At 44.1% G+C, this 27,724-nt stretch overlaps 1 protein-coding gene and 1 pseudogene across 1 annotated transcript; one reads left to right on the top strand and one right to left on the bottom strand.

Moving 5' to 3' along the window:
* The first annotated feature begins 759 nt into the window (after positions 1-759).
* LOC102901706 (60S ribosomal protein L39-like) lies at positions 760-27,336 on the top strand. Its single transcript, XM_045057155.1, has 4 exons — positions 760-869; positions 1,386-1,544; positions 5,114-5,501; positions 27,046-27,336. Exon 4 carries the CDS (start codon positions 27,062-27,064, stop codon positions 27,215-27,217), a length of 156 nt encoding a protein of 51 aa, XP_044913090.1. The 5' UTR covers positions 760-869; positions 1,386-1,544; positions 5,114-5,501; positions 27,046-27,061; the 3' UTR covers positions 27,218-27,336.
* On the bottom strand, positions 21,501-22,795 carry LOC101099379 (annotated as a pseudogene).
* Positions 27,337-27,724: the final 388 nt, after the last annotated feature.

Genomic DNA, 27,724 nt, shown 5'->3' with positions numbered 1-27,724 from the left:
TTGTTTTAGTTCCAGTTCCTCCACATCCTCACCAACATGTTCTTTTCTTTCCTCTCTTTTTTTAATGGGTCACCTTAATGGGTGTGCAACAAGCAGCAATATTTTTAAGCAACAATATTTAAAAATGTGATTCTGTTTATCAAAAAAAAACAATTTGTACCCCAAATTTAAATAACTGGATAAAAGTAGAATATAGTAAAATCTGTAGGCTCTCTTGGTGATACTTTAAAGGTGGGAATGAAGTGCAGGTGCAGAAAGTGAAGTTAATTATTTGCCTCAGTTTGTGGTCAGTCTCATCTGGATTCTTGCAAGGCCCCTCTCGTATTTGTCCCCTCCCCCATCCTCGTTCCCTTTGTAAGTCTGTCCCCTCCCACCATAGAGGAGGGGTGACTGCTGAGATATTAGCACAGGATTGTCATCGGGGGTCACGATTATCTTTGAAATTTTTGAAAATAGCTCTGTGTTAATGACCTCACTGTTCACCTGTTACTTTCCTCACTGAGCTGAGGCTTTCCTCTTCCCTCTCACGAATCCAATCGTGTGGAATTGCCTGGCGGACACCTACAGGCTGATGAAGGCTGATTGAAGACAAGGGAAGAACCTACAGATTAAGATGAAGAACCACATTAAGATACCTCATTCTACTTGCCAGGGAACTGAGGGCTCAGAGGTAGATTCCTAAGAGGTGGTTCCTAAGGGGCGTCCTGAGGCTGAAGTGGGGGTGGGCGGGGCAAAGGGGAAAGGGAGGAGCTGCATATGCAAAGTCCCCCAACCCCGAGCCCTCAGAGCCTGGACTTCAGGAAGAGCCAAGAGTGGGTCAGAGGCACTGGAGATTAGTGTTTCATCAGGAGAGGGGCTGTAGTGAGGAGGTAAATAGGAGCAAAATCCTAAAAGGCCTTAAAACTATGCTTAAGTCTGCACTTTATCTTGTGAGAAATGCATAGCCATTGATTTTAAACCAGGGCATGACATGATTAGGTTTGCTTTTTCTTTTTTCTTTTTAATTTTTTTTAATGTTTATTTATTTTTGAGACAGAGTGTGAGCAGGAGAGGAGCAGAGAGAGGGAGACACAGAATCTGAAGCAGGCTCCAGGCTCTGGGCTGGCAGCACAGAGCCTGACGCGGGGCTTGAACCCACAAACAGTGAGATCATGACCTGAGCTGAAGTTGGCCACTTAACTGACTGAGCCACCCAAGGCGCCCGTAGGTTTTCTTTTTAGAATGATCATTGGTACCCAAATGTGGAAAATAAATTGGACAAGAGTGTGGGGACGTCTGTTAGGAATCTCTGCTTCATCCTGGCAAGAGATGAAAAGAACATTGACAAAAGAGAGAAGAACATTCTTTCATTCCTTCGCTCATTCACTAATTTGACATTCACCCAGTGTTTTTGCTGAGGATCTACTATGCGCTGGCATTGTACTGTGCTGCATGCAGGGAAGAGGATAAACTTGGCGTCTGCCTCTCCACAAACGGAACATTCACTTGGCCACCCAGGCAGGTATGAAGTCAGCAATCACAGTTAGCGTGTAAGTGCTCAGACGGTACGTAGTATTTTTGCAGCATGTGTATCAGGAGCATGTTCTAAGGGATGTGGGGCTTCCTGAAAAACTCCTCCAAAAATAATGTCTAAGCTAAGACCCAAAGGAGGGGCAGGGGCTGGCCAGGTGAAGGAAGGGGTAGAAAGGACTCCAGGTAGATTAAAAGTGGGTGCAATCACCTGGAGACGAGAGACAGCAGGGCTGTTTGAATGAATTAGAAGGTTGGGTATGACTAGACCCCAGGAACTATTAAGGGATGAAGCTAGTGAGGTAAGCACGGACCCGATTCCAAAGGGCCTGCCAACCACATGAAGGAGGCTGTATAAGAGGAATAGGTGTTGCTGCGGGCAGGGAAGTTCAGACGGACATCTTGGAAAGATCCCAGTCTAGAGGATAACTGGACAAATAGAAAAGAGGTAGAATGGGCAGGACTTGGTCAACCATTAGAGGGGTGCCTGTGGAAGAACGTGAGGACTCCCAAAGTTTCAGGCTTGGGTGTCATGAAACAGTAAGAGAAGGGCAGGATTAAAATGGAAGATGTAAGTTCCACTGGGACATGTGGATCTGGAGGGACATCTGTGTGGCATTCTATAGCGGACACTCCTGTGATATTCCACCCCATGGGGTGTGCAGGACCCATGGATGGTGCAGAGGTCATGGGATGGGGGAGATCAGAGAGACAGGTCTGCGGGGTTAGAAGAGAAGAGAACCAAGGAGGCAAGTGTGGGGGGATTCCAACATTTAGGCTCAGGCAGTGGAGGACTCTGCCCCAGAGGCTGGAAGGGGGCAGCCAGGAGGACAAGGAGAGCTCAGAGGAAGGAATTGTGCATGCCAACGAGGGAGTTTCAAGAGGGGCAGAGGGCAAGTGTGTCAACCACCTTGGAGAGGTTAGGTAAGACAAGGATGAAAAATGGTCGTACAGCTTGGCAAGAAGCGGGTCTACCACAACAGGTGCGGTGGTGGGAGGTGAGAAGAGGGGCTGCTGGTCAGTGAGGGGGAGGCCAGTGCTGTCCTTGGTGGGGGAGCCACATCTCGGTCCATCAGGGGAGCAGCAGGCACAAAGGCAGCAGGAGGAGGCTAGTCATCAGGAAGGGGAGACCCAGCCTAGGGGAACAGACATGTTTAAATGATTAAAGACCAGTGATCCTGGCTGGTAAGGGATGAAGAGCCACTGACCACATTCATTACTGTTGCTATTAACTTCCAGCTTTAATTATATTCCCCCAGACAGGAAGTAAGAATTCAATAGATGTCACTTAAGCACTCATCAGACATTTATTGAGCACTTACTATGGGCCATGTGCTAGAGTTATAAATGGCCTGGTGCCTATTCTCCAGCATCTTATGTCTTTGAAAATGCTTGCCTTTAAAAAAGGCAGAGTAAAACCCTAATTTCCAAAGCATCAAAAACGATGAAGAATGTAGATTCTTCATGAAGTCTTGCTTGATTTTTGCTATGTTGGGTGCAGAGTTCCATGAAGTTTTTGCCTTTACAGTTCATGTTCCCAAAGGTCCAAGGGGTCAGACAGCATTGAAGTCAAATATCAAAACCCAAAGCTGGAGTTCAGTGTGAGTGGCGCCCCAGCCGGGGAATTTGGGGTCAGGGTTTGGATGGAGAAACAGACCACAAGGCAGGGACTGGAAGATCAGGGTTGGTGGCACTGTGGGACAAGTTCAAGACCAAACATAAGTGGTATTATCCACAATGGATATGGATTGAGAATGGGAAAATTGCCTTTCATTTATTTGCTATGTAGTTTTGGGAGGGAAATGTCATACATAAAAATACTAAAGGGAAATACACCAAAAATGTTAACAGTGATTATCTCTTGGAGGAGGGATTATGGGTGACTTGATTTTCTTCTTCATAACTTTTCATATTTTAAAATTTTATAAGGAATAGTATTAATTTCATAATCTGAAACACTGCTAGCTTTTTTTTTTTAATGTTTTTATTTAGTATTTTTGAGAGACAGAGATAGAGCATGACTAGGGGAGAGGCAGAGAGAGACGGAGACACAGAATCTGAAGCAGGCTCCAGGCTCTGAGCTATCAGCACAGAGCCTGACTCGGGGCTTGAACTCATGAACTGTGAGATCATGACCTGAGCTGAAGTTGGCACTTAACCAACTGAGCCACTCAGGTGCCCCAAAACAATGCTAGTTTTAAAACATGAAAGGAAATATCAGCAAAAGGCAGAATGATGAAAAAGAACAATGTTTCATTTTTTAAAAAATGGTAGGAAATAGAGTATTGGTAGGAGAAATACCCAGAAGTAACATTAGAGAAGCAGGGATCGCATGCCAGGCTTAACTTTGTCACAAGTTTGGAGTGGTCCTGTCATTTCCTACAATCTATTTATCATAAAATCGAGGAATAGATCTGAAAAGGACGGTATGGTTGTGTGCCACACTGGGAAATGACTTGTCCCAACATGATAGTCATTTCATCTTGAAATTCTCAGGGAGAAAGTATAGCATGAGGGCAAATAAATATTAAGAGTTATAATTCTTGGGACATCTGGGTGGCTTAGTTGGTTAAGCGTCAGACTTCAGCTCAGGTCGTGACCTCACAGTTTGTGGGTTCCAGCCCCGTGTCAGGCTCTGTGTTGGCAGCTCAGAGTCTGGAGCCTGCTTTTGATTCTGTGTCTCCCTCTCTCTCTGCTCCTCCCCTGCTCACGCTCTGTGTCTCTCCTTCAAAATTAAGTAAACCTTAAAAAAAAGTTATAATTCTTTTAAAATTTTTTTTTATGTTTACTTATTCATTTTGGGAGACAGAAAGAGCAAGAGCACAAGTGGGGGAGGCGCACAAAGAAGGAGAGACAGAACCCCAAGTAGGCTTTGCACCATCAGAGCAGAGTCTGAGGCAGGGCTCGAACTCCCTAACTGAGAGATCATAACCTGAGCTGAGATCAAGAGTCGGATGCTTAACCGACTGTGCCATCCAGGCTCCCCAAAAGTTATAATTCTTAATTGTGACATTATTATTCATGAGAAGAAACAGATTTGATGTCTCTGATGAGAGAGTGACATATTCCAAAATGAAGAAAGGTCACTACTAACTGGAATAGAGTTTTTAAGGTTAATTTGTTAAGGGGGGAGTTTATGTCTTAAGAGACATGAGAGGCTATTCTTAAATTCGATGTTTTTAAAGTTTATTTATTTATTTTGAGAGAGAGAATGCACGCACGAGTGGGGCAGGGGCAGAAAGAGAAGGAGAGAGAGAATCCCAAACAAGCTCTGCCGTCAGAGTGGAACCAATGTGGGGCTCGAACCCATGAACCATATCTTGCCTTGAGCCTAGGTCGTATGCTTCACCAACTGAGCCACCCAGGCGTCCCCTAAATTCAACTTTAATGAGTATTTGTGGGTAGGTAGGGAGATAGGTGGAAGTCATATTTGGGGTGTATATCCTTGTTTTAAAGACAAATTCCCTTTTATTAGCCTCATAGGAGGGGGCTTGCTTTTCTTTGTACCAAATCTCTTTTGTACCAAAATCTCTTTTGTACCAAATCTCTTTTGTACCAAAAGAAGCAAGGTGTTGGTCCTACCAGTTGCTGCTTGTGTTGGTAGGTGAACGAGCATGCTACCACTGGTGGACATGAACGGAAGTGCGCTTTCCACACCCATTCCAGACTTGCAAGAAAGAAAACCTACCCAGAAGTTGGAAGGAATCCAGAAGACATGGACAAACCCACAGCTCTCCCTTGAGAGAGAGGTGTGCCCTTTCATTTCTCAGGTCTACTGAAGCCAGAGAAGATTAATTGAGGGATTGCTTGCCTCCGAGGCATTTCACTTAAGCAGGCTCGGTCCTGGATCAGCAATGTTCCAGGCTGTCAGGAGAAACACACACTTGGGCATCTCCTGTGTGAAATCCCCATAACCACAGCTTCTGACTGAGGGCTTTGTAAACCCTCTCCACCCTCGGGGGCCAAAGAAATCCGGTACCAAACAGCCCTGGGTAAGTCTCCCCTTCTTGGTCATGTCTTCGAAATAAATTGGAGAGAACGATTACAGCTGAGTTTGAGAATTTACTGGCCTAATTCTTAATTAAATTCTCTCGATGGAAAACAAATTTATTCTTCTATAAAACAAAATCTGAGTTTAGAACCCATCTAGGATTTTTCAATACCCTCAGGGTCAACTTAAAAATCCCATTGCCTATCTTTCCAACGCAGATGTCCAGCAGGATGCTGTGATGGGGGTTTCCTTCCAAGAGACTCAGCTTGACAAATCTGGTCACAAAGTGAAAAATATTGATAAAGGTGTTCAAAATAACACACAATTCCATTCAAGATATTTGGCCCATCTTTAGCCTCAGTCATTTGCCTGAGTAAAATAAAGCAAGGAGCTATTTAGTCAGGGTTTTTTTTTGGGGGGGGGGAGGGGGCTTTAGGGGGGTAGATTTTAGCATCTGTAAACATAATTATTTAATTCCTACATATTTAAGTCTATTAATGAATTTTTGTGAATACTGTGAGGTAAGGGCACACACATACACACACACATATTTTTTGCCTCCATATCTTTCTTGAAAATCAACTGATCATAAAGGTAAGGGCTTATCTCTGGACATTCTATTCTGTTCCATTGCCCCATATATCTATGCTTATGCCAGTATAAGATTGTCTTAATTAATATAGCTGTATAGTTAAGTTTTTAAATCAGGTAGTATAAGTCCTCCAACTTTGTTCTTCTTTTTCAAAATTGTTTGGCTCTTCTAGGTTCTTTGAATTTCATATAACTTTTAGGGTCAGGTTGTCAAACTCTACCAAAAAACTCATGAGATTTTAATAGGGATTTCATGTAATTTCTAGATCAATTTATGAAGGATTTCCCTTTTTTTTTTTTTTAAGTGTCTACTTATTTCCGAGAGAGAAAGAGCATGCATGCTAGTTGGGGAGGGGCAGCAAGAGAGGGAGAGAGAGGATCCAAAGCAGGCCCCATGCTGACAGCAGAGAGCCTGATGCGGGGTTTGAAGTCACCAGCCACATATCATGAGCTGAGCTGGTCGGTTGCTAAACCGACTGAGCTACCCAGGTGCCCCAGAAGGATTACCCTCTTAACTATATTGAGCCTTCTAGTCTATGTACATGGTACATCTCTCCATTTATTCAGATCTTCAGATAAATACCTGGTAATGTTTTCTGGTTTTAGTGCATAGTTCTTTTTTTTTTTTTTTTAATTTTTTTTTAACATTTATTTATTTTTGAGACAGAGAGAGACAGAGCATGAACGGGGGAGGGTCAGAGAGAGAGGGAGACACAGAATCTGAAACAGGCTCCAGGTTCTGAGCAGTCAGCACAGAGACCGATGCGGGGCTCAAACTCACGAACCGCGAGATTGTGACCTGAGCTGAAGTCGGACGCTTAACCGACTGAGCCACCCAGGAGCCCCTTTAGTGCATAGTTCTTGCAGTTCTTTTGTTAAATTTATTTCCAAGTATTTTATTTTTTGATGCTATTGTGAATGGAATTGCTTTAAAAAAAATTAAATGTTTATTTTTGAGAGAGAGAGAGACAGACAGACAGAGTGCAAGTGAGGGAGGGTCAGAGAGAGAGGGAGACACAGAATCTGAAGCAGGCTCCAGGCTCTGAGCTGTTGGCACAGAGCCTGACACATGGTTCGAACCCACAAGCCATGATGAGATCATCACCTGAGCCAAAGTCAGATGCTTAACCAACTGAGCCAACCAGGCACCCCTGGAATTACTTTTTAATTTTATTTTTAGATTGTTTATTGTTAGTATATTGAAATACAATTAATTTTGTGTATTGGTTCGTTTATCCTGTGGCCTTGCTGATCTGGTTTACTAATTCTAGTAAGTTTTTGGAAACTCCTTAAAATTGTCCACATACAGGATCATGTTGTCTATGAATGAAGACAGTTATGTTTCTTCTCTTTCCAATCTATATACCTTTTATTTGTTTATTCTTGCATTATTTCACTGGCTAGAGACTCTGGGACAAAGTTGAATAAAAGTGGTGAGAGAAAATATTGTTCCCAGTCTTAGAGGGAAACATTAGGTTTTTTTTCACTGTTTTATCTACTTCTTTTTTTTAATGTTTATTTTATTTTTTTATTTTTTTTTATTTATTTTTTTATTTTTTTTTAACGTTTATTTATTTTTGAGACAGAGAGAGACAGAGCATGAACAGGGGAGGGGCAGAGAGAGAGGGAGACACAGAATCTGAAACAGGCTCCAGGCTCTGAGCTGTCAGCACAGAGCCTGACGCGGGGCTTGAACTCATGGACAGTGAGATCATGACCTGAGCCGAAGTCGGACGCTTAACCGACCAAGCCACCCAGGCGCCCCAATGTTTATTTTATTTTTTGAGAGAGAGAGCAGGGGAGGGGCGGACAGAGAGGGAGACAGAAGATCAGAAGCAGGCTCCGCACTGTCAGTGCAGAGCCCGACGAGGGACTTGAACCCACGAACCATGAGATCATGACCTGAGCCGAAGGCAGATGCCTAACTGACTGAGCCACCCAGGTGCCCCTGTTTCTTTTTATTTTTTAGCTTGTGGTGAAATATAAAAGTCATAACATAAGATTTATCATTTTAACCATCTTTAAGTGTACAATTCAGTGGCATTGAGTACATTCACATTGTTATACAACCATCACCACCATCCAGCTCCAGAACTCTTTTCGTCTTCCCAAACTGAAACTCTGTACCCCCTAAACAAAAAATCCCCCTCCCCCTATCTTTCCAGCCCTGGACAACCACCATTCTACTTTCTGCCTCTACAGATTATACTATTCTAGACACTTCATTATCAGTGGAATCATACAGTATTTATGTTTTTGTGACTGGCTTATTTCACTTAGCATAATGCCCTCAAGGTTCATCCATGTTGTAATATGTGTCAGAAGTTCCTTCTTTTTGGGGCGCCTGGGTGGCTCAGTCAGTCAAGCTTACGACTCTTGGTTTAGGCTCAAGTCATGATCTCATGGTTTGTGAGTTTGAGCCCCACATTGGGCTCTGTACTGGCAGTGTGGAGCCTGCTTGGGATTCTCTCTCTCCTTCTTTCTCTGTCCCTCCCCTGCTCTCTTTCTCTCTTTCTCTCTCAAAATAAATAAATAAACTTAAAAAAAAAAAAAAAGAAGAAGTTCCAGAGCACCTGGGTGGCTCAGTCGATTAAATGTCCAACTTTGGTTAAGGTCATGATCTCACAGTTCGTGAGTTTGACCCCATGTCGGGCTCTGTGCTGACAGCTCAGATCCTGGAGCCTTCTGTGGATTCTGTGTCTCCCTCCCTCTCTTCCTCTCCCCTGCTCATGCTCTGTCTCTGTCTCTCTCTCTCTCTCTCTCTCTCTCTCTCTCTCTCAAAAATAAATAAAAATTTTAAACATTAAAAAAAAAAAGTTCCTTCTTTTTAAGGTTGAATTGTATTCCATTATATGTTCAGTCTTCACTATTAAGTATAGTGTCAGCTGTCAGGTTTTCATACATAGCCTATGTCAAATTGAGGAAGCCTCCTTTTATTTCTAGTTTTTAAAAAAATTTTTTTAGTGTTTTATGTATTTTTTGAGAGAGAGAGAGAGAGAGAGAGAGAGCAAGCTGGGGAGGGGCACAGAGAGGGAGGAAGACACAAAATCCAAAGCAGGCTCCAGGCTCTGAGCTGTCAGCACAGAGCCCGACATGGGGCTCAAGTTCATGAACTGTGAGATCATGACCTGAGCTGAAGTTGGATGCTTAAACTACTGAGACACCCAGGTGCCCCTATTTCTAGTTTGTTGAGAGATTGTATCATGAATATCATTGGATATTGAGCAATGATTTTTCTGCAGCTGTTGAGGACCATGTGGGTTTTTTTGTCCTTTATTCTATCAGTATAGTGAGTTACATTAGTTGGATTTTGGATGTTAAAACAACATTGCATTCTGGGGATAAATCCTACTTGGCCATGGTGTACAATCCTGGGCTTTTTTTTCTAAGAGTTATAGCATTCTAGCCCTTACATGTAGGTCTGCAATCCATTTTGCATTACTTTTTCTCTATTATGGAAGGAAGGGATTCAGAATCATTCCTTTACTTGTGGATATCCAGTTGCCCCAGTGCCATTTGTTGAAAAGAATGTTCTTTCCCCTTTGAAAGATCTTGGGGCTCTTTCAACCCTTGTTGAAAATCAACTGAGTATAAAAGTAGGATTTATTTTTGGGCTCTCAGCTCTGATCCATTGTTCTCTATATATTGATACTTATGCTATACATTGTCTTGATTACTGTAACTGTATGGTAAGTTTTGAAGTCAGGAAGTATGAATTCTCCAAGTTTGTTCTTTTTCACTATTGTTTTGGATAATCTGAGTCTGGCATTTCTTTTTTTTTATTTTTTTAATGTTTATTATTTATTTTTTGAGAGAGACACGTAGTGCAACTAGGGGAAGGACAGAGAGAGAGGGAGTCACAGAATGCGAAGAAGACTCCAGGCTCTGAGCTGTCAGCACAGAGCCCAAAGCGGGGCTCAAGTTCATGAACCGTGAGATCATGACCTGAGCGGAAGTCGGATGCTTAACCGACTGAGCCACTCAGGCACCCCTGGGTCTGGCATTTCTTAATGTCCTTTTAACTTCACCTGAGGATAATTGCCTTCTCTCGGTTGTGATTCAGGGTTATGCACTGTGCCAGTGGTTCTTAAGCTTGACAATACGTAAGAATCACCTAGGGAGCTGCCAATGAAGAGCCGCATCCAAGACCAGTTAAATCAGAACCTCTGTAGTGTGAGGCTTGAGCACTGTTAGAACTGCCCAGCTAAGCTCAGCCCAATTTGCTGACTCTCAGAATAATGAACAAATAAAGTGGTGGTTGGTTTAAGCTTTGGGGTGATTTGTTACATAGCAATTGATAACTGATATGGAATCTGTATCCCACCTTGAGGACCTTTCTAGAGACTCTAACCTTGACTGGAGAATTCTACTTTAATGCTTTGCTTTTGCTATGGGAATGTATGATAGGAATAGTGTCTATTCTATCATTAGGTAGGGAGGGTAGAAGCTAATATGAAATTGTGTATGAGGTATATATTTTAAAACTAAATTTTTAGAAAAGCTAAGCTTCCCTTGAGGAAGTTTCTTTTTCTCTCTAACACTTAGAACTATCAACTGACTGGGGTGCCTAGTGGCTCAGTTGGTTAACTGTCTGACTTCCACTCAGGTCATGATCTGGCAATTTGTGGGTTCGAGCCCCACGTCAGGTTCTGTGCTGACAGTTCGGAGCCTGGAGCCTGCTTCGGATTCTCTGTCTCCCTGTCTCTCTCTGCCCCTCCCCGACTCACACTCTGTCTTTCTCTCTCTCCCTGAAAAATAAATAAACATTAAAAAAAAAAAAACTATTAACTGACCATGTTTTCATTTTCAGTTTGGCTGGTAGTAAACAAAAAGTAAAAATTAAGGCTTAATCATAGCAACTATATATTTCCTTATAGCCTGTAGTTTATGATACTTTTTTTTTACTCTTCTGTTATTAACTTTTATTTTAAATATTATATTTATGTTATCTATAATATTATTTTATTCTTATTTATATTTAGTCATGTTATTGTACCTATCTTTGTGGTAAATCACTTTAAATCCCTTGTGGCAAAAAGTAGTATTTTAAATGCATATAAGACTTTGACTTTTCCTTTAGAGAGCCAAATATAGTGTGAAGAACTTTCTGTTTTCCATCAATATATGTTTTGAGTGCCAAGATAGGACATGATAACTGGCTCGGGGTGAAAAAGCAGGAAAACCTAGGTAAATCTTTATAAACTTGATCAGGGACAAGGATCCAGTGGAACTTGCCTACCATTTATCAGTCATCTTCTGTGCTGGATACTTGCCTAGACCACTGTATTCAAGAACTGGGCTGGGCAGTTCTTGTTTATTTTCACATCTGTAAAATGGGTTGAACAAGCTTCCTTCACAGGAACATTGAGAGGATTAAATGAGATAATATGTTGAGAGCACCCACCACAGAATGGTGGGTTTGTATATATTATCTCCTTTCCTCCTCCCCTTCCTCAATTAGATGCTGCAATAACTTACTAAAATTATTTGTTGGGGCACCTGGGTGGCTCAGTCGGTTGAGCGTCTGACTGGCTCAGGTCGTGATCTCACAGTCCGTGGGTTCGAGCCCCGAATCGGGCTCTGTGCTGACAGCTCAGAGCCTGGAGCCTGCTTTAGATTCTGTGTCTCCCTCTCTGTGCCCGCCCCATCCCGCCTGTGCTCTCTCTCTCAAAAATAAACATTAAAAAAGTAGTTATATTTGTTACACAAAAAGAACATGATTTGTTAAATGTGCAAATGAACCTTGTCACGTCTTGATCAGAGAGAATTTCTAATCTTTTCTGGTAGGGAGTAGTGGACGTTGGGGAGGAAACAGAATGAGAGGCAGAGCACCTCCCGTGGTCCATGATGAACACCAGACAGCTTCATGTGGAATCTCCATTCTGAGGGCGTGAATAGCAGAAACATTTGGATGGCGGAAGACATTAGGGGAGGAAATCCATCCACAGCAGAAGTGGTGGGTGTGGAATGAGAATTACCAGCAACAGCTGCCTTTCTCAGAGAATGGCAAGTAGGCAATAAAGAACAGAACTCTACTGCGTAGAAACCTTCGGTTCTGGGGCACCTGGGTGGCTCAGTCGGTTAAGCCTTTGTTCGACTCTTGGTTTTCAGCTCAGGTCATGATCTCACGATTTCATGGGCTCGAGCCCTGCGTCGGGCTCTGTACTGACAGTGCAGCCTGCTTGGGATTCTCTGCCCTTTCCCTGCTCATGCTGTCTCTGTCTCTTTCAAAAATAAATAAACTTAAAAAAAAAACAACCAGAAACTATCAGTTCTCCGGACTGCTGTTCCTTGTGCATCATCTCCTACCTGCCACACCCCTAACTCTCCTTCCGCAGCTTCTCAGTCTTGACCCAGGACAGAAGCACAGTGACCGCAGGCTCACGCAGCCCGTTGGGAACTGCCCCAATACTCTCCACGTCTGATTGTCCTTCTTTCGCCTGGCTTCCTTGTGGTAAACGGACAAGTTTTTAAAAACCGGAGATGGAGGGAGCATGGCAAGAGACAGTCTTCTTTTGATGCTACTGGTTCTCTGAGGAGCACGGCTGAGCTTGGCGATTGGGGGTTCAGTTGTTCCTAGGACTGCTCATTCTATCTCAATCGTATTTTACAATCCAATACCCCAACTTACCTTTGTATTTTAAGATGAAGGCGAACTGCCTGTGCAGAGGCTTCCTTTATTACCTAGTGAGGAGAAATCTCAGGCGTTACCTCAAGTTTTCCATTGTTCTTCTGACCTCCCACTGATTTTGCCCCAGGTACAGCAGCGCAGGTTTACAGGGAATTCTCCCAAACCCACCACCCTTTTCATGCCCTGGCACGTGCTGCTCTGCCCATTCTTTCTGGAATGTCATCCTGACTTTTGTCTGCCATGAACACGCCCGTTCATTGTTCGATATTCGTGTTTCATTTTTGAATCCCCACATAAAGGCTGTGGCTGGCCTCTAACCCCTCCTCATGCCTGCCTTGTGTCCTTGTCAGACTTGGTTTTTTTTATGTTTATTTATTTGAGAGAGAGAGAGAGAGGGAGACACAGAATCCAAAGTAGGCTCCAGGCTCCGAGCAGTCAGCACAGAGCCTGACGCTGGACTCGAACCCATGAATCATGAGATCATGACCCGAGCTAAAGTCAGATGCTTTACTAGCTGAGCCACCCAGGTGCCCCAAGTCAGACTTTGTTTTAATGATTTACTCATAGGGCAGTCTCCCATGCTTTTCTCTGAGTTCTCTGAATACAAGATGTCTGGATTATTCAAATGTACACTTCCAGCGCTGTGCCTTCCCTTGTACGTGTGGGTGTGATGGACATTTTGGCCATTTTATGTTAACCTCCACAGGTTAACCCTTGACAGTAGGGTTATTTTCATCTTGGTTACTGGTTCAAATGAAAATGACACCCTTTGGGGGACACGCCCCAAAAAGCTAGTAAATTTTATCAAAGTTTTTGTTTATCTATGGGATAGCATGATGCCATAAAATAAGTAATTATACATGTGATGTATGTAATACGTGGGGTCATTAAAGACGTGATGCTAATTGAATCTACCTCCCTGCAAGAGCTGTCTCTTAGCAATTAGTGTTTAGGGCCAGCTGTGGGGTGTAACTGCATAGCACAAGTTAAATCAGAAGAAAGCAGTGAAAATAAAAGTAAGCAAACTAGCCATCATATCAAATTTATCCAGATGTCATTCATACAGAAGTATCTTTTTTAAAAGTCTCTTTACATCACTTTTATTTGTGCTTTTGAGGTCTATTTCACTTATTTTTTTAAAGTATTTTCTTAAAAAAATTTTTTTTTAATGTTTATTTCTGAGAGAGAGAGCATGAGTGAGGGAGGGACAGAGAGAGAGAGGGAGACACAGAATCTGAAGCAGGCTCTAGGTTCCAAGTGTCAGCACAGAGCCCGGCGTGGGGCTCAAACTCATGAACCATGAGATCATGGCCTGAGCTGAAGTCAGACGCTTAACTGACTAAGCCACCCAGGCACCCCTAAAGTTTTTATTTTCTTCAGTAATCTCTATACCCAATGTAGGATCAAACTCACAACCCTGAGATCAAGAGTCTCATGCTCTTGGGACTGAGCCAGCCAGGTGCCCCTCAGGTGGTCTATTTCATTCAGTAGGTTTAAATAATTAATGACATGCCCGATTTACAGTCAGTTCAGTCTTCATTTCAACAGTGGCTATTCCTGAAAATCAGTTCCTGATCCAATGGAAGGTTTAAGATCATTGAAATGAAATGGCAGAGATATTCAAAGACACTTGAAGCAAATAAAGGACCGTGTGTGCTCTCTTTTAAAAATGTCTCTGTCTTAGGGGTGCTTGGGTGGCTCAGTCGGTTAAGCATCCAACTTCGGCTCAGGTCATGATCTTACAGTTCGTGGGTTCGAGCCCCTGTCAGACTTTGTGCTGACAGCTCGGAGCCTGGAGCCTGCTTCAGATTCTGTGTCTCCTTCTTTCTCTGCCCCTCCCCCACTCACGCTCTGTCTCTCTCTCAAAAATAAACATTAAAAATTTTAAAAAATAAACATGTCCCTGTCTTAACGTTGAACTTAGACTTCATTAGTATTCCACGGATGTCACTTTTATTGCCCCTCACAATCACCTCCTCGTGCTTCTTTCTCCAGCTCAGAGGGCACTGGGATTCTCTGTATCGCACAAACATATTTTGAGTATCTACTGTGTGCCAAGCACTGCGAAGTACTGTATCTCAATGCTCATGCCATTCTAGAGACAGGTTGCAACACCACCCTGCTCAGAGCCCGTCCCAGGAGGTGGAGGACGGCGCCGGGCAGCACTATCCTGGTGCAGCTGGTAACTCCTGGACACGCCAGGGGGAGGATTTAAAGTCACATCCCTTCGCGGAAGGAGCGTGACTCTGTGCAGCTTTCTCTCACGATAGCAGAGTTTGTAATGCTGTAGAATAGGAAGCAGACATATTTTGTCTTAAAAAGTAAATGGAAAGGACTATGCAAGCCATACTGGCCTCTTTTTTTTTTTTTTCTTCTTTGTTTATATTGAGCAAGGGAGGGGCAGAGGGAAGGAGAGAGAGAATCAAGTAGGCTCCATACTTGGCACAGAGCCCAACACGGGGCTGGATCTCAGGATTGTTGATGCTCAATTGACTGAGCCACCCAGGCACACCCTCTTTTTTTTTTTTTTTTCTACAGAAGAGAGGCTGGAAGAGTAAACGTTTTTGAGCTACACAAGCTTTCTGGCACCTGTCACCTGAGACATTTTTTTGTGACATTTCCATATATTATATGAGACTTGAGCTTCGACATGGCAGAGGAAATAAGTGCCACCAGAATGGCAAAACTTGGGCATAGACAGTGACCTTAGAGTCATTATCTTGGCATCGTGGGTTGACCCAGAGAGCCTGTGGGTTAGTCTCATAACTCTAAGGTCAATGTTGCTTCTCTCATATTTGCTGGAGCAAATCTTCCCTGCTAATGATTTTCTTGCTTGCTTTTCTTTTTTTTTTTTTTTTTTTTTTTTTTTTTTTTTTTTTTTTTTTTTTTTTTGTATCTAGGCATATGTTTGGTGCCTAACACAAAATATCTTTGGAATAAAAGGCTGCCCACCACCATCCAGTCTCCCAATAACAACCCATTCCAGAGAGCACCGTACCCACCTTGCATTCTCTTTCCTCCTTGTCTCTACCAATTCTTGTTTCATTTCATTTTATATGATTTTTTTGAACTGTGCTGAAATATAAGTCACGGAATTTGCCATGTGCCATCTTAGCCACTTGAAAGTGTACAATTCAGTGACATTAATTACATACACGGTGTTGTACCAGCATCACCACTATCGATTTCCAGAACTTTTCTACCACCCAAACAGGAACTCTGTGAGCATTAAGTAATAACTCCCCATTTCCCCAGCCCCTGATAACTGCAATTACACTTTCTGTGTCTATCAATTTGCCTATTGTAGATGCTTCATATAGATGAAATCATACAATATTTGACCTTTTGTGTTTGGTTTCTTTGTTTCTAAGTTTATTTATTTGGAGAGAAAGAGAGAGCAAGATGAGTAGGGGAGGGGCAGAGAGAGAGGGAAGGAGAGAATCCCAACCAGGTTCTACACCCCCTGTACAGAGCCCAGTGTGGGGCTCAAATTCACCAAACGTGAGATCATGACCTGAACCGAAATCAAAAGAGGCTTAACCGACTGAGCCACCCAGGCACCCCTTGTTGGGTTTATTTCATTTAGCGTAATGCTTTCAAGGTTTGTCTGTGTTATATCAGAACTTTATTCCTTTTTTAGGACTGAATACAATGTTTTGTTTATCTATGCATCTGCTGATGGATGCTTGGGTTGTTTCTACCTTTTGGCGATTGTGAATAATGTGGACAAGTATCTGTACAGTTGTTTTCAGTTCTTTTGTCTATATACCTATGAGTGCAATTGCTGGGTCATATGGTAATTCTACATTTAGTTTTTGGGGGGAGACACCAGCTTTTCACAGTGGCAGCACCGTTTTACATCTCCATCAGGGTTCCAGTTTCTCCACATCTTCACCAGCACTTGTTGCTTTCTATTTATTTGTTTTTGATAATGACCATCCTAATGGTTAGAAGGCGGTATTTTACTGTGTTTTTGATTTACATTTCCCTAATGATTAATGATGTTGAATATCTTTTTACATGCTTGATGGCCATTTGTATTTCTTCTTTGCAGAAATGTCTGTTTAAGTCTTTTGCCCATTTGGTTGTTTGTCTTGTTGAGTGTTAGGAGTTCTTTTTATTTAAGTTTTTATTATTTATTTTTGAGAGAGAGAGAGAGAGAGAGAGAGAGAGAGAGCGAGCACGATTGGGGGAGGGGCAGAGAGAGGGAGACACAGAATCTAAAGCAGGCTCCAGGCTCTGAGCTGTCAGCACAGAGCCCCATGTGAGGCTGGAACCCATGAACCATGAGATCATGACCTGAGCTGAAGTCGGATGCTCAACGGACTGAGCCACCCAGGCACCCCTAGGAATTCTTTATATAATCTAGATAGTAAACCATTATCAGATATTTGATCTGAAAATATTTTCTTCCATTCCATAGATTCTTTTCACTTTCTTGATAATGTCTTTGGTGCACAAAATTTTAAATTTTTTTAAATTTATTTGTTTTGAGAGAGAGCAAAAGCAGGAGAGGGGCAGAAAGAGACAGAGAGAGAGAGAGAGAGAGGGAGAGAGAGAATCCGAAGCAGGCTCCATGCTGATAGCAGGGCTTAATCCCATGAATCGTGAGATCATGACCTGAACCAAAACCAAGAGTCTGATGCTCAACCAACTGTGCCACCCAGGTGCCCTGGGGTTTTAGCCCTTATATTTAGGTCACTGATCAATCTGAGTTATTTTTGTGTATGGTATATGAGAGCCCAACTTCATTCTTTTGCATGTAGGAATCCCGTTTTGCCAGCATCGGTTATTGATAAGTCTGTTCTCTCTCCCATTGAATGGACTTGGCACCCTTGTTGAAAATCATTTGACCATAGACACATGAGTTTATCTCTAGACTCTCAATTTTATTCTGTTGCTCGATTTGTCTGTCCTTATGCCAGCACTCCACTCATTTGATTACCGCAATTTTGTGATAAATGTTGAAATTAGGAAGTGTGAATCCTCTCAATTTGTTCTTCTTCTTGTTTTTTTCTTTCAATTTGTTCTTCTTTCCCAAGATTCTTTTCGTTATTCATTACTTCCTGCAATTCTATGCAAATTTGAGGATCAGCTGTTACATTTTCTCCAAAAAAACTGCCAATTCTCCTTTAGTCTCTTCCCCCCCCCCTTTTTTTTTTAACGCTTTATTTATTTTTGAGACAGAGAGAGACAGAGCATGAACAGGGGAGGGGCAGAGAGAGAGGGAGACACAGAATCGGAAGCAGGCTCCAGGTTCTGAGCCATCAGCCCAGAGCCCGACCCGGGGCTTGAACTCACAGACCGCGAGATCGTGACTTGAGCTGAAGTCGGACGCTTAACCGAGTGAGCCACCCAAGCGCCCCTGGTCTCTTCCCTTAAGGAGAATTCTAACAACAGTCTTCCTCCCCAAAGGCCGCCCTGGTGCCAGCTCCCCTCAGGCCCTCTGCCTGATCCTTATCAGAAGTGTTGGTCCAACCTGCTTCCCAGGACTGGTTAATCACCTCCTCAGGTGCAGACTGCCAAGAGTCTGGTCCACTCAACCCTTTTATCATCATTATGCATATGAGGTTAAGTCAATTTGAGTTCCTACACATGAAGCTCCTTTTGTTGTTGTTGTTGTTTTTTTTATATGAACGGGGGAGGGGCAGAGAGAGAGGGAGACACAGAATCCGAAGCAGGCTCCAGGCTCCAGGCTCTGAGCCATCAGCCCAGAGCCCGATGTGGGGCTCGAACCCACGGACCGCGAGATCGTGACCTGAGCTGAAGTCGGACGCTCAACCGACTGAGCCACCCAGGCGCCCCCTTTTTTTTTTTAATTTTTTTTTAATGTTTATTTATTTTTGAGACAGAGAGAGTGAAGCTCCTTTTGGAAGTTAAGAATCCCTTTGACTTGGAGCTAAGGCTTTTTTTGAGCCGCATTAAGGAAGTACTGGGCAAGCTGGTGGGGTTAGAGCTTAGTGGCCATTTCTACGAATTGAAATGAATATGCTTATATTCTATCTCTGCCCTTTTTTGCCCGCTAACTCCATTTATGTGGACCTTTGGCGTGTTGGCTATTGTTTCAGCATTAATTTGTTGAGCACCTAATATGCACTAGGTTTTACAGTGTAACAAATACATAAGAAGCTCCAAATCCATGACCTCAAGGAACTTAGAGTCTCATGGGGGAGTTTGCATGGCATAAAAATGTTCCAAATATCTTAAGCATGGGCATGGTACCTTATTTAACGTCATGATACATCTTATAGTATCACTATATATCATCTTATAGTGAGCCCTTAGGTGATTAGGGCTCAGCCAAAGGACAGACCCACATGAGCTGTAGTGCTACCAAGAGGTGTGTGGATAAGGCAATATATAAATTGGGCCTTGAAAGCCAGGTAGAATTTTCAGAGGAAGGGAAGAAGGGAGAGGGCGTCCTAGTGGGTACAAGTGTGCTTAGGGGAGAGAACCACAAAACCCAAGACAAGGTGGGAATAAGTTTAATATCTCTGCCAACCAATAAGAATCTTAGTGCAGTCTACTCATATTCAAGGGCAGAGTGAGGGTGGGACAAATTGAGAGGGCCCTGAATCAAAAGGAATTGTTTGGAGTCATTTGTGTCCCAGGACCTATGAGATCATCTTACACAGCTTTGGTAACCACTGCCTTTCCAGTTTCTAGAGGACTTCTTGTTCTCAAGGTGAAGGCAGAATATGGCTCTCACATACACACATCAGCTGGGTGCAGGTGCTTGGAACACCACCCCCTCCCACCCCTACCCTGGGCACATCCATCTGCCTCCAGCTTTCATTCTGTGGCCCCTACCTCTTGTCACCACACACCTGGAATGACTGAAATGGTTTTTCACCTGATCTCTCTGCTTCCAGCCTCACCTCTGCTCCAAACCACAGGGCAGAACATTGTCATCTAATGTGCTTGCAACAACATCAACATCATGGGGGCCCTTTGCTCAAGAGTGTCTTAGAGCTTGGATCTAGACTTTCTCTCCATGATCATTACAACTTTAAGTGTCCTACAAACTTCCTGCTGTGCCCATAAACAAAGCAATCTTATGCGCTTCATTTATTCAGTCTTTCAACAATTTCCTGACCACCTACTATACCTCAGGCATAGACAGTGTGACGAACTGAACTGTGTTTCCCTCAAAATCCATACATTGAAGTCCTATCCCCCAGCACTTCGGAATGTGACTGTATTTGGAGACAGGGTCTTTAAAGAGGTGATTAAGTTAAAATGAGGTCAGTAGGATAGACTCTAATCCAGTCTGACTGGTGTCCTTATAAGAGGAGGAGGAGTTTAGGACACAGACACATGCGGAGGGAAGACTGTGTGAGGACCCAGGAAGAAGGCAGCATCTGCAGGCCAAGGAGAGAGGCCTCAGAAGGAATCAATCCTGCCAACACCTTGATCTTGGACTTCCAGCCTCCAGAACTGAGAAAATGAACTTGTGTTGTTTAAACACCTTCGATCTGTGGAACTCTGTTGTGGGAGCCCTAGAAGATGAACACAAGTGCCTTTGCCCAGCCTGCTCAGTAGTGGCCCCTCTCCTCTGACATGCCACACATTCCCTCCACTTCCCTCACGTGCCTGCTCCTCTGGCCTGCCCTCATCTAGCCTGACTGCCCACTCGAGCCCAACTCAGCCCCTTCATGCCTCTTCTCTGACCACCGCGGCCGCAGGGTTCTTTCTCCTCCAACGACAACATCTATTCCAAATTATTCTCTAATCTTCTTTGGTGCATTGTCTTCTCTCCCAAGACCATAAAACTTCCCAACATCCATGGGCTTTCCCCCTGTCTCCTATGAAGAGAGAGAACTAAGGTGCGAAGGAAGGGAAGGAACCAAGAGTGACTGATTTCTGTGTGTTTGCCTGGAGCCACTGGGCGGACTGTGGTGCATAGTAAGATAGTAAAGACTGAGAGAGGAAAAGATTTGTGTATTTATATGTGCACACACTCTTGTCTTATAAAAATGATATATAGGGGCGCCTGGGTGGCTCAGTCGGTTGAGCGTCCGACTTCAGCTCAGGTCACGATCTCACAGTCCGTGAGTTCGAGCCCCGCGTCAGGCTCTGGGCTGATGGCTCAGAGCCTGGAGCCTGCTTCCAATTCTGTGTCTCCCTCTCTGTCCCTCTCCCCCATTCATGCTCTGTCTCTCTCTGTCTCAAAAATAAACATTAAAAAAAATTTTAAAAAAAAGATATATTATGCAGTTGTCCTTCCTTATCGATGGGGGATCCATCCCAAGGACCCCAGTGGATGCCTAAAACCACAGAGAGTATCCAACCCTATATATACTCTGTTTTTTCCTATATGTACATGCCTATGATGAAGTCTAATTTCAAGAGATAAACAATAATAGCCAATAATAAAATAAAAACATTATAAGAATATACTGTAGTAAAAGTCAGGTGAATGTGATCTTTCAACATAGCTGACCATACTGTACTCACTCTGCTTCCTCCTGTGATGACATGAGAAGGTAAAATGCCTACGTAATGAGATGAAGTGAGGTGACTGACGGAGGCACTGTGATATAGTGTTAGGCTACTACTGACCTGCTGATGTGCCAGAAGGATGGTCATCTGCTTACAGACTGAGGTTGACCGCGGGTAGCTGAAACTGTAGATAAGGGGGGACTATAGTACATACTGTTTTGTAACTCGATTTTCTACCAGCAACACTCATGGGACATCTTCCATGTCAGTGTTTATAAATCTATCACATTCTTTTCTTTTACAGGCTTTACTTCACTTTAGTTTTCTTGTGTAACACTATGTAGTGGCCACAGCTGGAGCCGGGATCCCCTGTATGGAGACTCTGGTGTGGGTCTTCCCAAGACGGTCAGTGAATTTCTAGTAGGGAGACTTGGCAAACACTGTCTCTTTCCAGAAGTCAGGGGTGAGATAACCGTAGGTCTTGGAAATGGCATCCAAAGTGACATGGATCGGGGTGCCTGGGTGGCTCAGTCGGTTAAGCATCCAACTCTTGGTTTTGCCTCAGGTCATGATCTCACAGTTTCATGAGCTTGAGCCCCACATGGGGCTCTGTGCTGGTAGCACAGAGGCTGCTTGGGATTCTCTCTCTCCCTCTCTCTATGCCCCTCCCCAACTTGCACTGTCTCTGTCTCTCTCAAAATAAATAAATAAATAAATTTAAAAAGAAAAAGTGGCCTTGCTGAAATTGCCCACAGTGGCAGTACAGCCCCTGGGTGAGGGGTGGAAGTCGTTAATACTGGCCATCACCAGTAGCTTCTTGGGCACAGGGGCTGAGACAGTGCCTTTGTGGGCAGGGATGCCAGTGCCTCTATGGGCAAGGATGAAACACACCAGTACAGAGCCACAGGCGCTGGCTCCCTTGCATGAGACAGTGTGGGGCTCGCCAACCTTCTTCCCCTGATAGCCTCACTTCACAGGGACAATGGAAAGTTTGCTCAGTATGATGGTCCAATGGATGGCAGTGACTACCTCCTTGGAGCACTTAACACCCAAACCGACGTGTCTGCAATAATCTCTGATGGCAACAAATGCCTTGAACCTAGTCTTCTGGTCAGCAGGGGTCTGCTTTACACAAGCATAATCTTCAAGACCTCATCCTTGAGGGGCACCTGGGTGGCTCAGTCCATTAAGCGTCCAACATCGGCTCAGGTCATGATCTTGCAGTTCGTGGGTTTGAGCCCCGCATTGGGCTCTGTGATGACAGCTCAGAGCCTGGATCCTGCTTCGAATTCTGTGTCACTTTCTGTCTCTGCCTCTACCCCGCTCACATTCTGTCTCTGTCTCTCTCAAAATAAATAAACATTAAAAAACCCAGACCAAAACCAAAACAGAAAAACTCTCATCCTTGAGGAATGCCCCCAGAAAAAAGTCAATGACCTCGGAGTCCTTGATGGGCAGGGAGAAGAGATAGATCTCTTCCAGGGACTTCATCTTCATGTCACTGATCAGGTGGCCCAGCTTGGTGACAGGGATCCACTCCTTGTCCTCAGTCATGCCTCTGCGAGCGCCCATTCCAGGTCCATCCTGCAGCACCAGCATCATCTACTATTTGGTGTTTTCTTGAAGATGGAGCTACCACACTCTTTTTAACATGCAATATATTCCATGTATTTCTCTCAGTCTTTTTAAAATTTTTTTATTTTTTTAAGCACACTGTGCACCCAGCATGGACCCAAAGTGGGACTTGAACTCATGACCCTGAGTTCAAGACCTGAGCTGATATCAAATGTCGGACGTTTAACTGACTGAGCCACCCAGGTTCCCCATATCTCAGTCTTTTTAACAGAAAAAAATCAATGACATTAATTTTATTAAAACTGTTAGAATCTACAATGTGGGTGAATACATACTTTATTCCAAGAAGGGTCTAGGTTGCCTTCAGAAAGCGAGGGTGGGTTAGAACTCAAACTTTCTATGGGAGGGACCATCGAAGCCACCCTCTAGAGCTCCCGTATTTTAGAGATACAAAAACAAAGAGCTGGAGGATTTGATGATTTTTCTAAGGTCACTCCAGTGGTAAATGCTCAAACCAGTGAAGAATCCACATCTCCTGGGTCCTTCCCACCATATCATAGTGCTGCTGAAACAGAATCTCGGCATCCCTTCCCTGGGGTTGCTATGCTGGGTTCTATTCCTTTAGCGTAACAGTCATTTTTTATTTAACAAGAAATTAAAAAAACATGGAACTAAACGTGGCCTTGGGCGTGAGCTGGTCTAACCTTAGAGATGAGAAAACTGAATATTTCCTGGGGAGGGTTCTGAGTGTGATAAGTATGTCATACAATGAAGTCATACAGCATGTGGCCTTTACGGCCCAGCTTTGCTTAAAATCATAAACCTGAAGTTGTTCGTCTACTTCAGCCCCTCCGGTAGCTTCCTACTGCACTTGCACGAAGCCCACACTCTTTCTTCCCATGGCCTCAAAGCTCCATTCCTGTCTGGCCCCCTTGGCTCATCTTATTGTCCCCTTTGCCCACTGTGTTTGTGCCACACTGTCCTCCTTGGCTGTTCTTTAAACAGCCAAGTATTGATTAAGAATCTCTTTAGCGTAGGACCAACTAGCAGATGTTAGAAGAAATACAACCTTGGTCTTTGATGAGCTTATAGTATGTGGGAGTGGGGGGCACGGATAGGATTCATTCATTCCTTCAGTCGTTCAATACAAAATTATTAGCGGTATATATATCCTAGGCCCAGAGCTGGGTACCAGGGTATCAAGTCCAACAGGACAGGGACCTCAAGTTCAGCAGGGAGGAGAGCCAGTTGGAAAATAGCATGGACTAAGTATGGAGATGATTGGAATACAGAGGAGCGCTCCCCACATTTCCTGGGGGGCCAGGGAGGCTTCTCAGAGAAGGTGACCCTCCAGTTGTGTCTTAAAGAGCATGAGAAGTTAGTAGACATGGAAAGCATCAAGGAGTAAAGCGGAGGTGGCTCAGGATGATCAGAGACCTCGACAACAGCACGTACAAGACTTGAGTGTGTGCAAGGACTTGCTGCATGCAGGGAGCATGCATGCTTTTTTATCTTGGGGGCTCCTCAGAGCAGTAAGAGGTACAGCCAGGCCATGGCGTGCACAGTCTTACAGGCTAAGCAAAAAAAAATGAAAAATAAAAAATAAATAACAAAATAAAAAATAACCAAAAAAATAAAAAAAAAACCCAACAAATACAAAAGAAAAAAAAAAAAAACAACAAAATTTTATTCTGCCAGTTATTGGCATTGGAAGTTATAGGTGGGATCAGACAGGGTTTTGTGTTTTTTTTTTTATAGAGCTCCTTGGTAGCATAGAGAGCACTGGATTTATTCTTGTGTCACTGCAGCCAGGGGCCAGGTGGGAAATTATTTTTTTTTTATTTTTTTAACCCTTGGCAGGTGAGAAAACTAATGCCCAGAAAAGCCGAGCAACCTCCCCGGAATCACACAGGTAGCGAGCTGGGTGGAGATGGCAGGCTTTCTATCTCAGTGCCACAAGGACGGTCCTGCCCCAGCTCCCAGATGGGGATGTCCTGAGCTCACACAGGGCAAGGGAGGATGACCAGAGGGGACAGATGTGAGAGAGCTGTCTCAGAGGCTGATTTGCAAGGACCCGAGTGAGATAGAGGAAGGCATCTGGAATCCTCCAGTTTCTGGCCTGGGCCCTGTGAGAGGTGACGGCGTTCCCCGCGGTGGGGAAACGAAGGAGCTGACGAACGGTAACAAGCATGGGCCTTGTGATGATACAGGGCAGGAGGGGAGCCCGCAGAGCACTAGGGCTGCACGAGAGCAAGCGGGGCATCTGGAGAGGGTATCAGGAAAAGGTCCGAGTGGACCTATCATTTAAAATGCATTTTGGACTAGGGGTGCCCGGGTGGCTCAGTTGGTTGAGCATCCGACTTCGGCCCAGGTTGTGATCTGATGGTTTATGAGTTCAAGTCCCACATCAAGCTGTCTGCTGTCAGTTCGGAGCCTGCTTCAGATCCTCTGTTTCCCTCTCTTTCTGCCCCTCCCCTGCTCAAGCTCTCTCTTTCAAAAATAAGTAAACATTAAAATTAAAAAAAAATGCATTGGGCACCTGGGTGGCTCAGTCTGTTAAGCATTCGACTTCAGCTCAGGTCATGATCTCTTGGTCCGTGGGTTTGAGCCCTGCATTGGGCTCTGTGCTGACAGCTTGAAGCCTGGAACCTGCTTTGATTCTGTGTCTCCCTCTCTCTCTGACCCTCCTCTACTTTCACTCTCTCTCTCTCTCTCTCTCTCTCTCTCTTTCTCAAAAACAAACATTAAACATTTTTTTAAAAGGGGCACCTGGGTTGCTCAGTCAGTTGAGGGTCCGACTTCGGCTCAGGTCATGATCTCGAGGTCCGTGAGTTTGAGCCCCGTGTCAGGCTCTGTGCTAACAGCTCAGAGCCTGGAGCCTGCTTCAGATTCCGTGTGTCTCTCTCTCTGCCCCTCCCCCACTCATGCTCTGTCTCTCTCTCCCTCTATCTGTCAAAAATAAATAAACATAAAAAAATTAAAAAAAATGTTTTTAAATAAAATGCATTTTGAAACAGGCAGGGAAGCACGAGCTTGTGTTGAGGAAAAGATGGAGGTAGATTTTGGTGACGGTGCACCCACCAGCGGTGACCTTGAATATCAGGCAGAGTGAGGCACTTTGAGCCAAGGAGTACAAATTTTTGACTGCGCTTGGGGAAGGGAAATCTGTCAAGGTTGATCTAGGTTGATTTGGAAGGGATAGAGAATGGAAGTGGGGAGACCAGTTAGGAGGGCTTGCAATGGTGTGGGGAGGAAGTAATGGGAGCCCGGATTAGGTGGGGACATGGATGTGGGACAGAAGAGGGCGGCATGAAGAGATCAGTGCACGTGAGGTCAATATGCTTTGATAACCAGATGTCAGCAAGTTGTCCAAGATCATTTTGAAAGTTTTGAGCTTGGACTGAAAGAATTAAATTTCGCTTTGGAAATGCTGACTTAAGACAGCAACTGCCTCACCAAGCAGTGTGGCCCAGAGGAAGGCTGGAAATTTGTCTGGAGAAATGTCAAGACCAGAGTCACAGTTTGGAATCATCCTCACAAAGGTGACAACTGAAGTCTTGACAAGGGCTGGCATTGTTGAGGACCGGGTGGGCAGACACAGAGCAAGGGGCCAGAAACAGCCTCATGGTGCAGCCCGAGGAGGCGGAAGGGAGGATCAGGGCAGTGGAGAGGCTCGGAAGTCCAGAAGAGGAATTGCGAAGAAGAGGTGGCAGATATAAAAAGTCACTTCAGGATGCCCGGGTGGCTCAGTCGGTTAAGCATCTGACTCCAGTTCAGGTTATGACCTCATGGTTTGTGAGTTCAAGCCCTGCATCCGGTGAGTCCTGCTTTTCTCCGAATCTGCCCCTTGTGGTAGTCTCTCTCTCACCCTCTCTCTCTCTGCACCCTCTCTTTCTCTCAATAAAAATAAATACACAAACAAACAAATAAATAAATAAACAAACAAATAAATAAAGTCAGTTCAAAACCCAGAAACTCAATGATTTAGTATGCTGCCACTGCTTTAGTATTTCCACCCTAAAGAAAACTTTTCTCCATTACTACTCCTGTGATACACTGGAACTTTTTTTTTTAAGTTTATTTATTTATTTTGAGAGAGGCAGAGAGAGTTGGAGAGAGAATAGCAGGCAGGCTCCGCACTGTCAGCACAGAGCCTTACACGGGGCTCAAACTTGCGAACCGTGAGGTCATGACCTGAGCCGGAACCAAGAGTCAGATGCTTAACCGACTAAGCCACCCACGCACCCCATACACTGGAACTTATTAAAAAAGACTTTCCCTTCTCTCTCCTTTTCTCTGTGTCCAGTTGACCGTCCCTCGCCATGTCTTCCCACAAGACTTTCAGGATCAAGCGATTCCTGGACAAGAATCAAAAGCAGAATCATCCTGTTCCCCACTGGATTTGGATGAAAACTGGTAATAAAATCAGGTACAACTCTGAGAGGAAGCATTGGAGAAGGACCAGGCTGGGTCAATAAGGGATCGCACACAAGACGGCACACAAGTTTATGCTGCATGAAGGTCACGTGTTCCTATCCTATTACTCTGTAAACATCACAACCGCCTGAACAATGGATATGTTTTATCAGGAAAATGATTTTTGTCTGCTACTGTGCTTCTGCACCAGTGTGTTCGTTCAGTAATAAATGAAACGTTTGTTGGGAAAAAAAAAAAAGAGTTTTCCAAGTACTAACAGAGACCAAAAGAGAATACAACAAATAACGGATTTGCAAGGTATTTGGTTCTCACCTAGCACAGCCAGGTTGTTCTGAGGGACTCATGGGTTTCATTCCAAAGGGGAATAGGGCCCTACCATGTCCCCAAAGGTGGTATGGCTTCTTTGGGTCCCTGTCTGGGCTCCTCTCTTCCAAGGATTTGACTGGCTATTTCCACTTGACTGGTTTTCTTCTGCCCTCCTTACACACATGGTATCTGAAGTCTGGACAAGAAGGCCACCCGCCCAGGGCCTGAGTTTTCTTCTCCTT

Source organism: Felis catus, chromosome B2 (genome assembly GCF_018350175.1).
Source record: "Felis catus isolate Fca126 chromosome B2, F.catus_Fca126_mat1.0, whole genome shotgun sequence".
NCBI classification, from domain to species: Eukaryota; Metazoa; Chordata; class Mammalia; order Carnivora; family Felidae; genus Felis; species Felis catus.
Note: the sequence above shows the minus strand (reverse complement) of the source record. Positions and strands in the feature narration are given on the sequence as shown.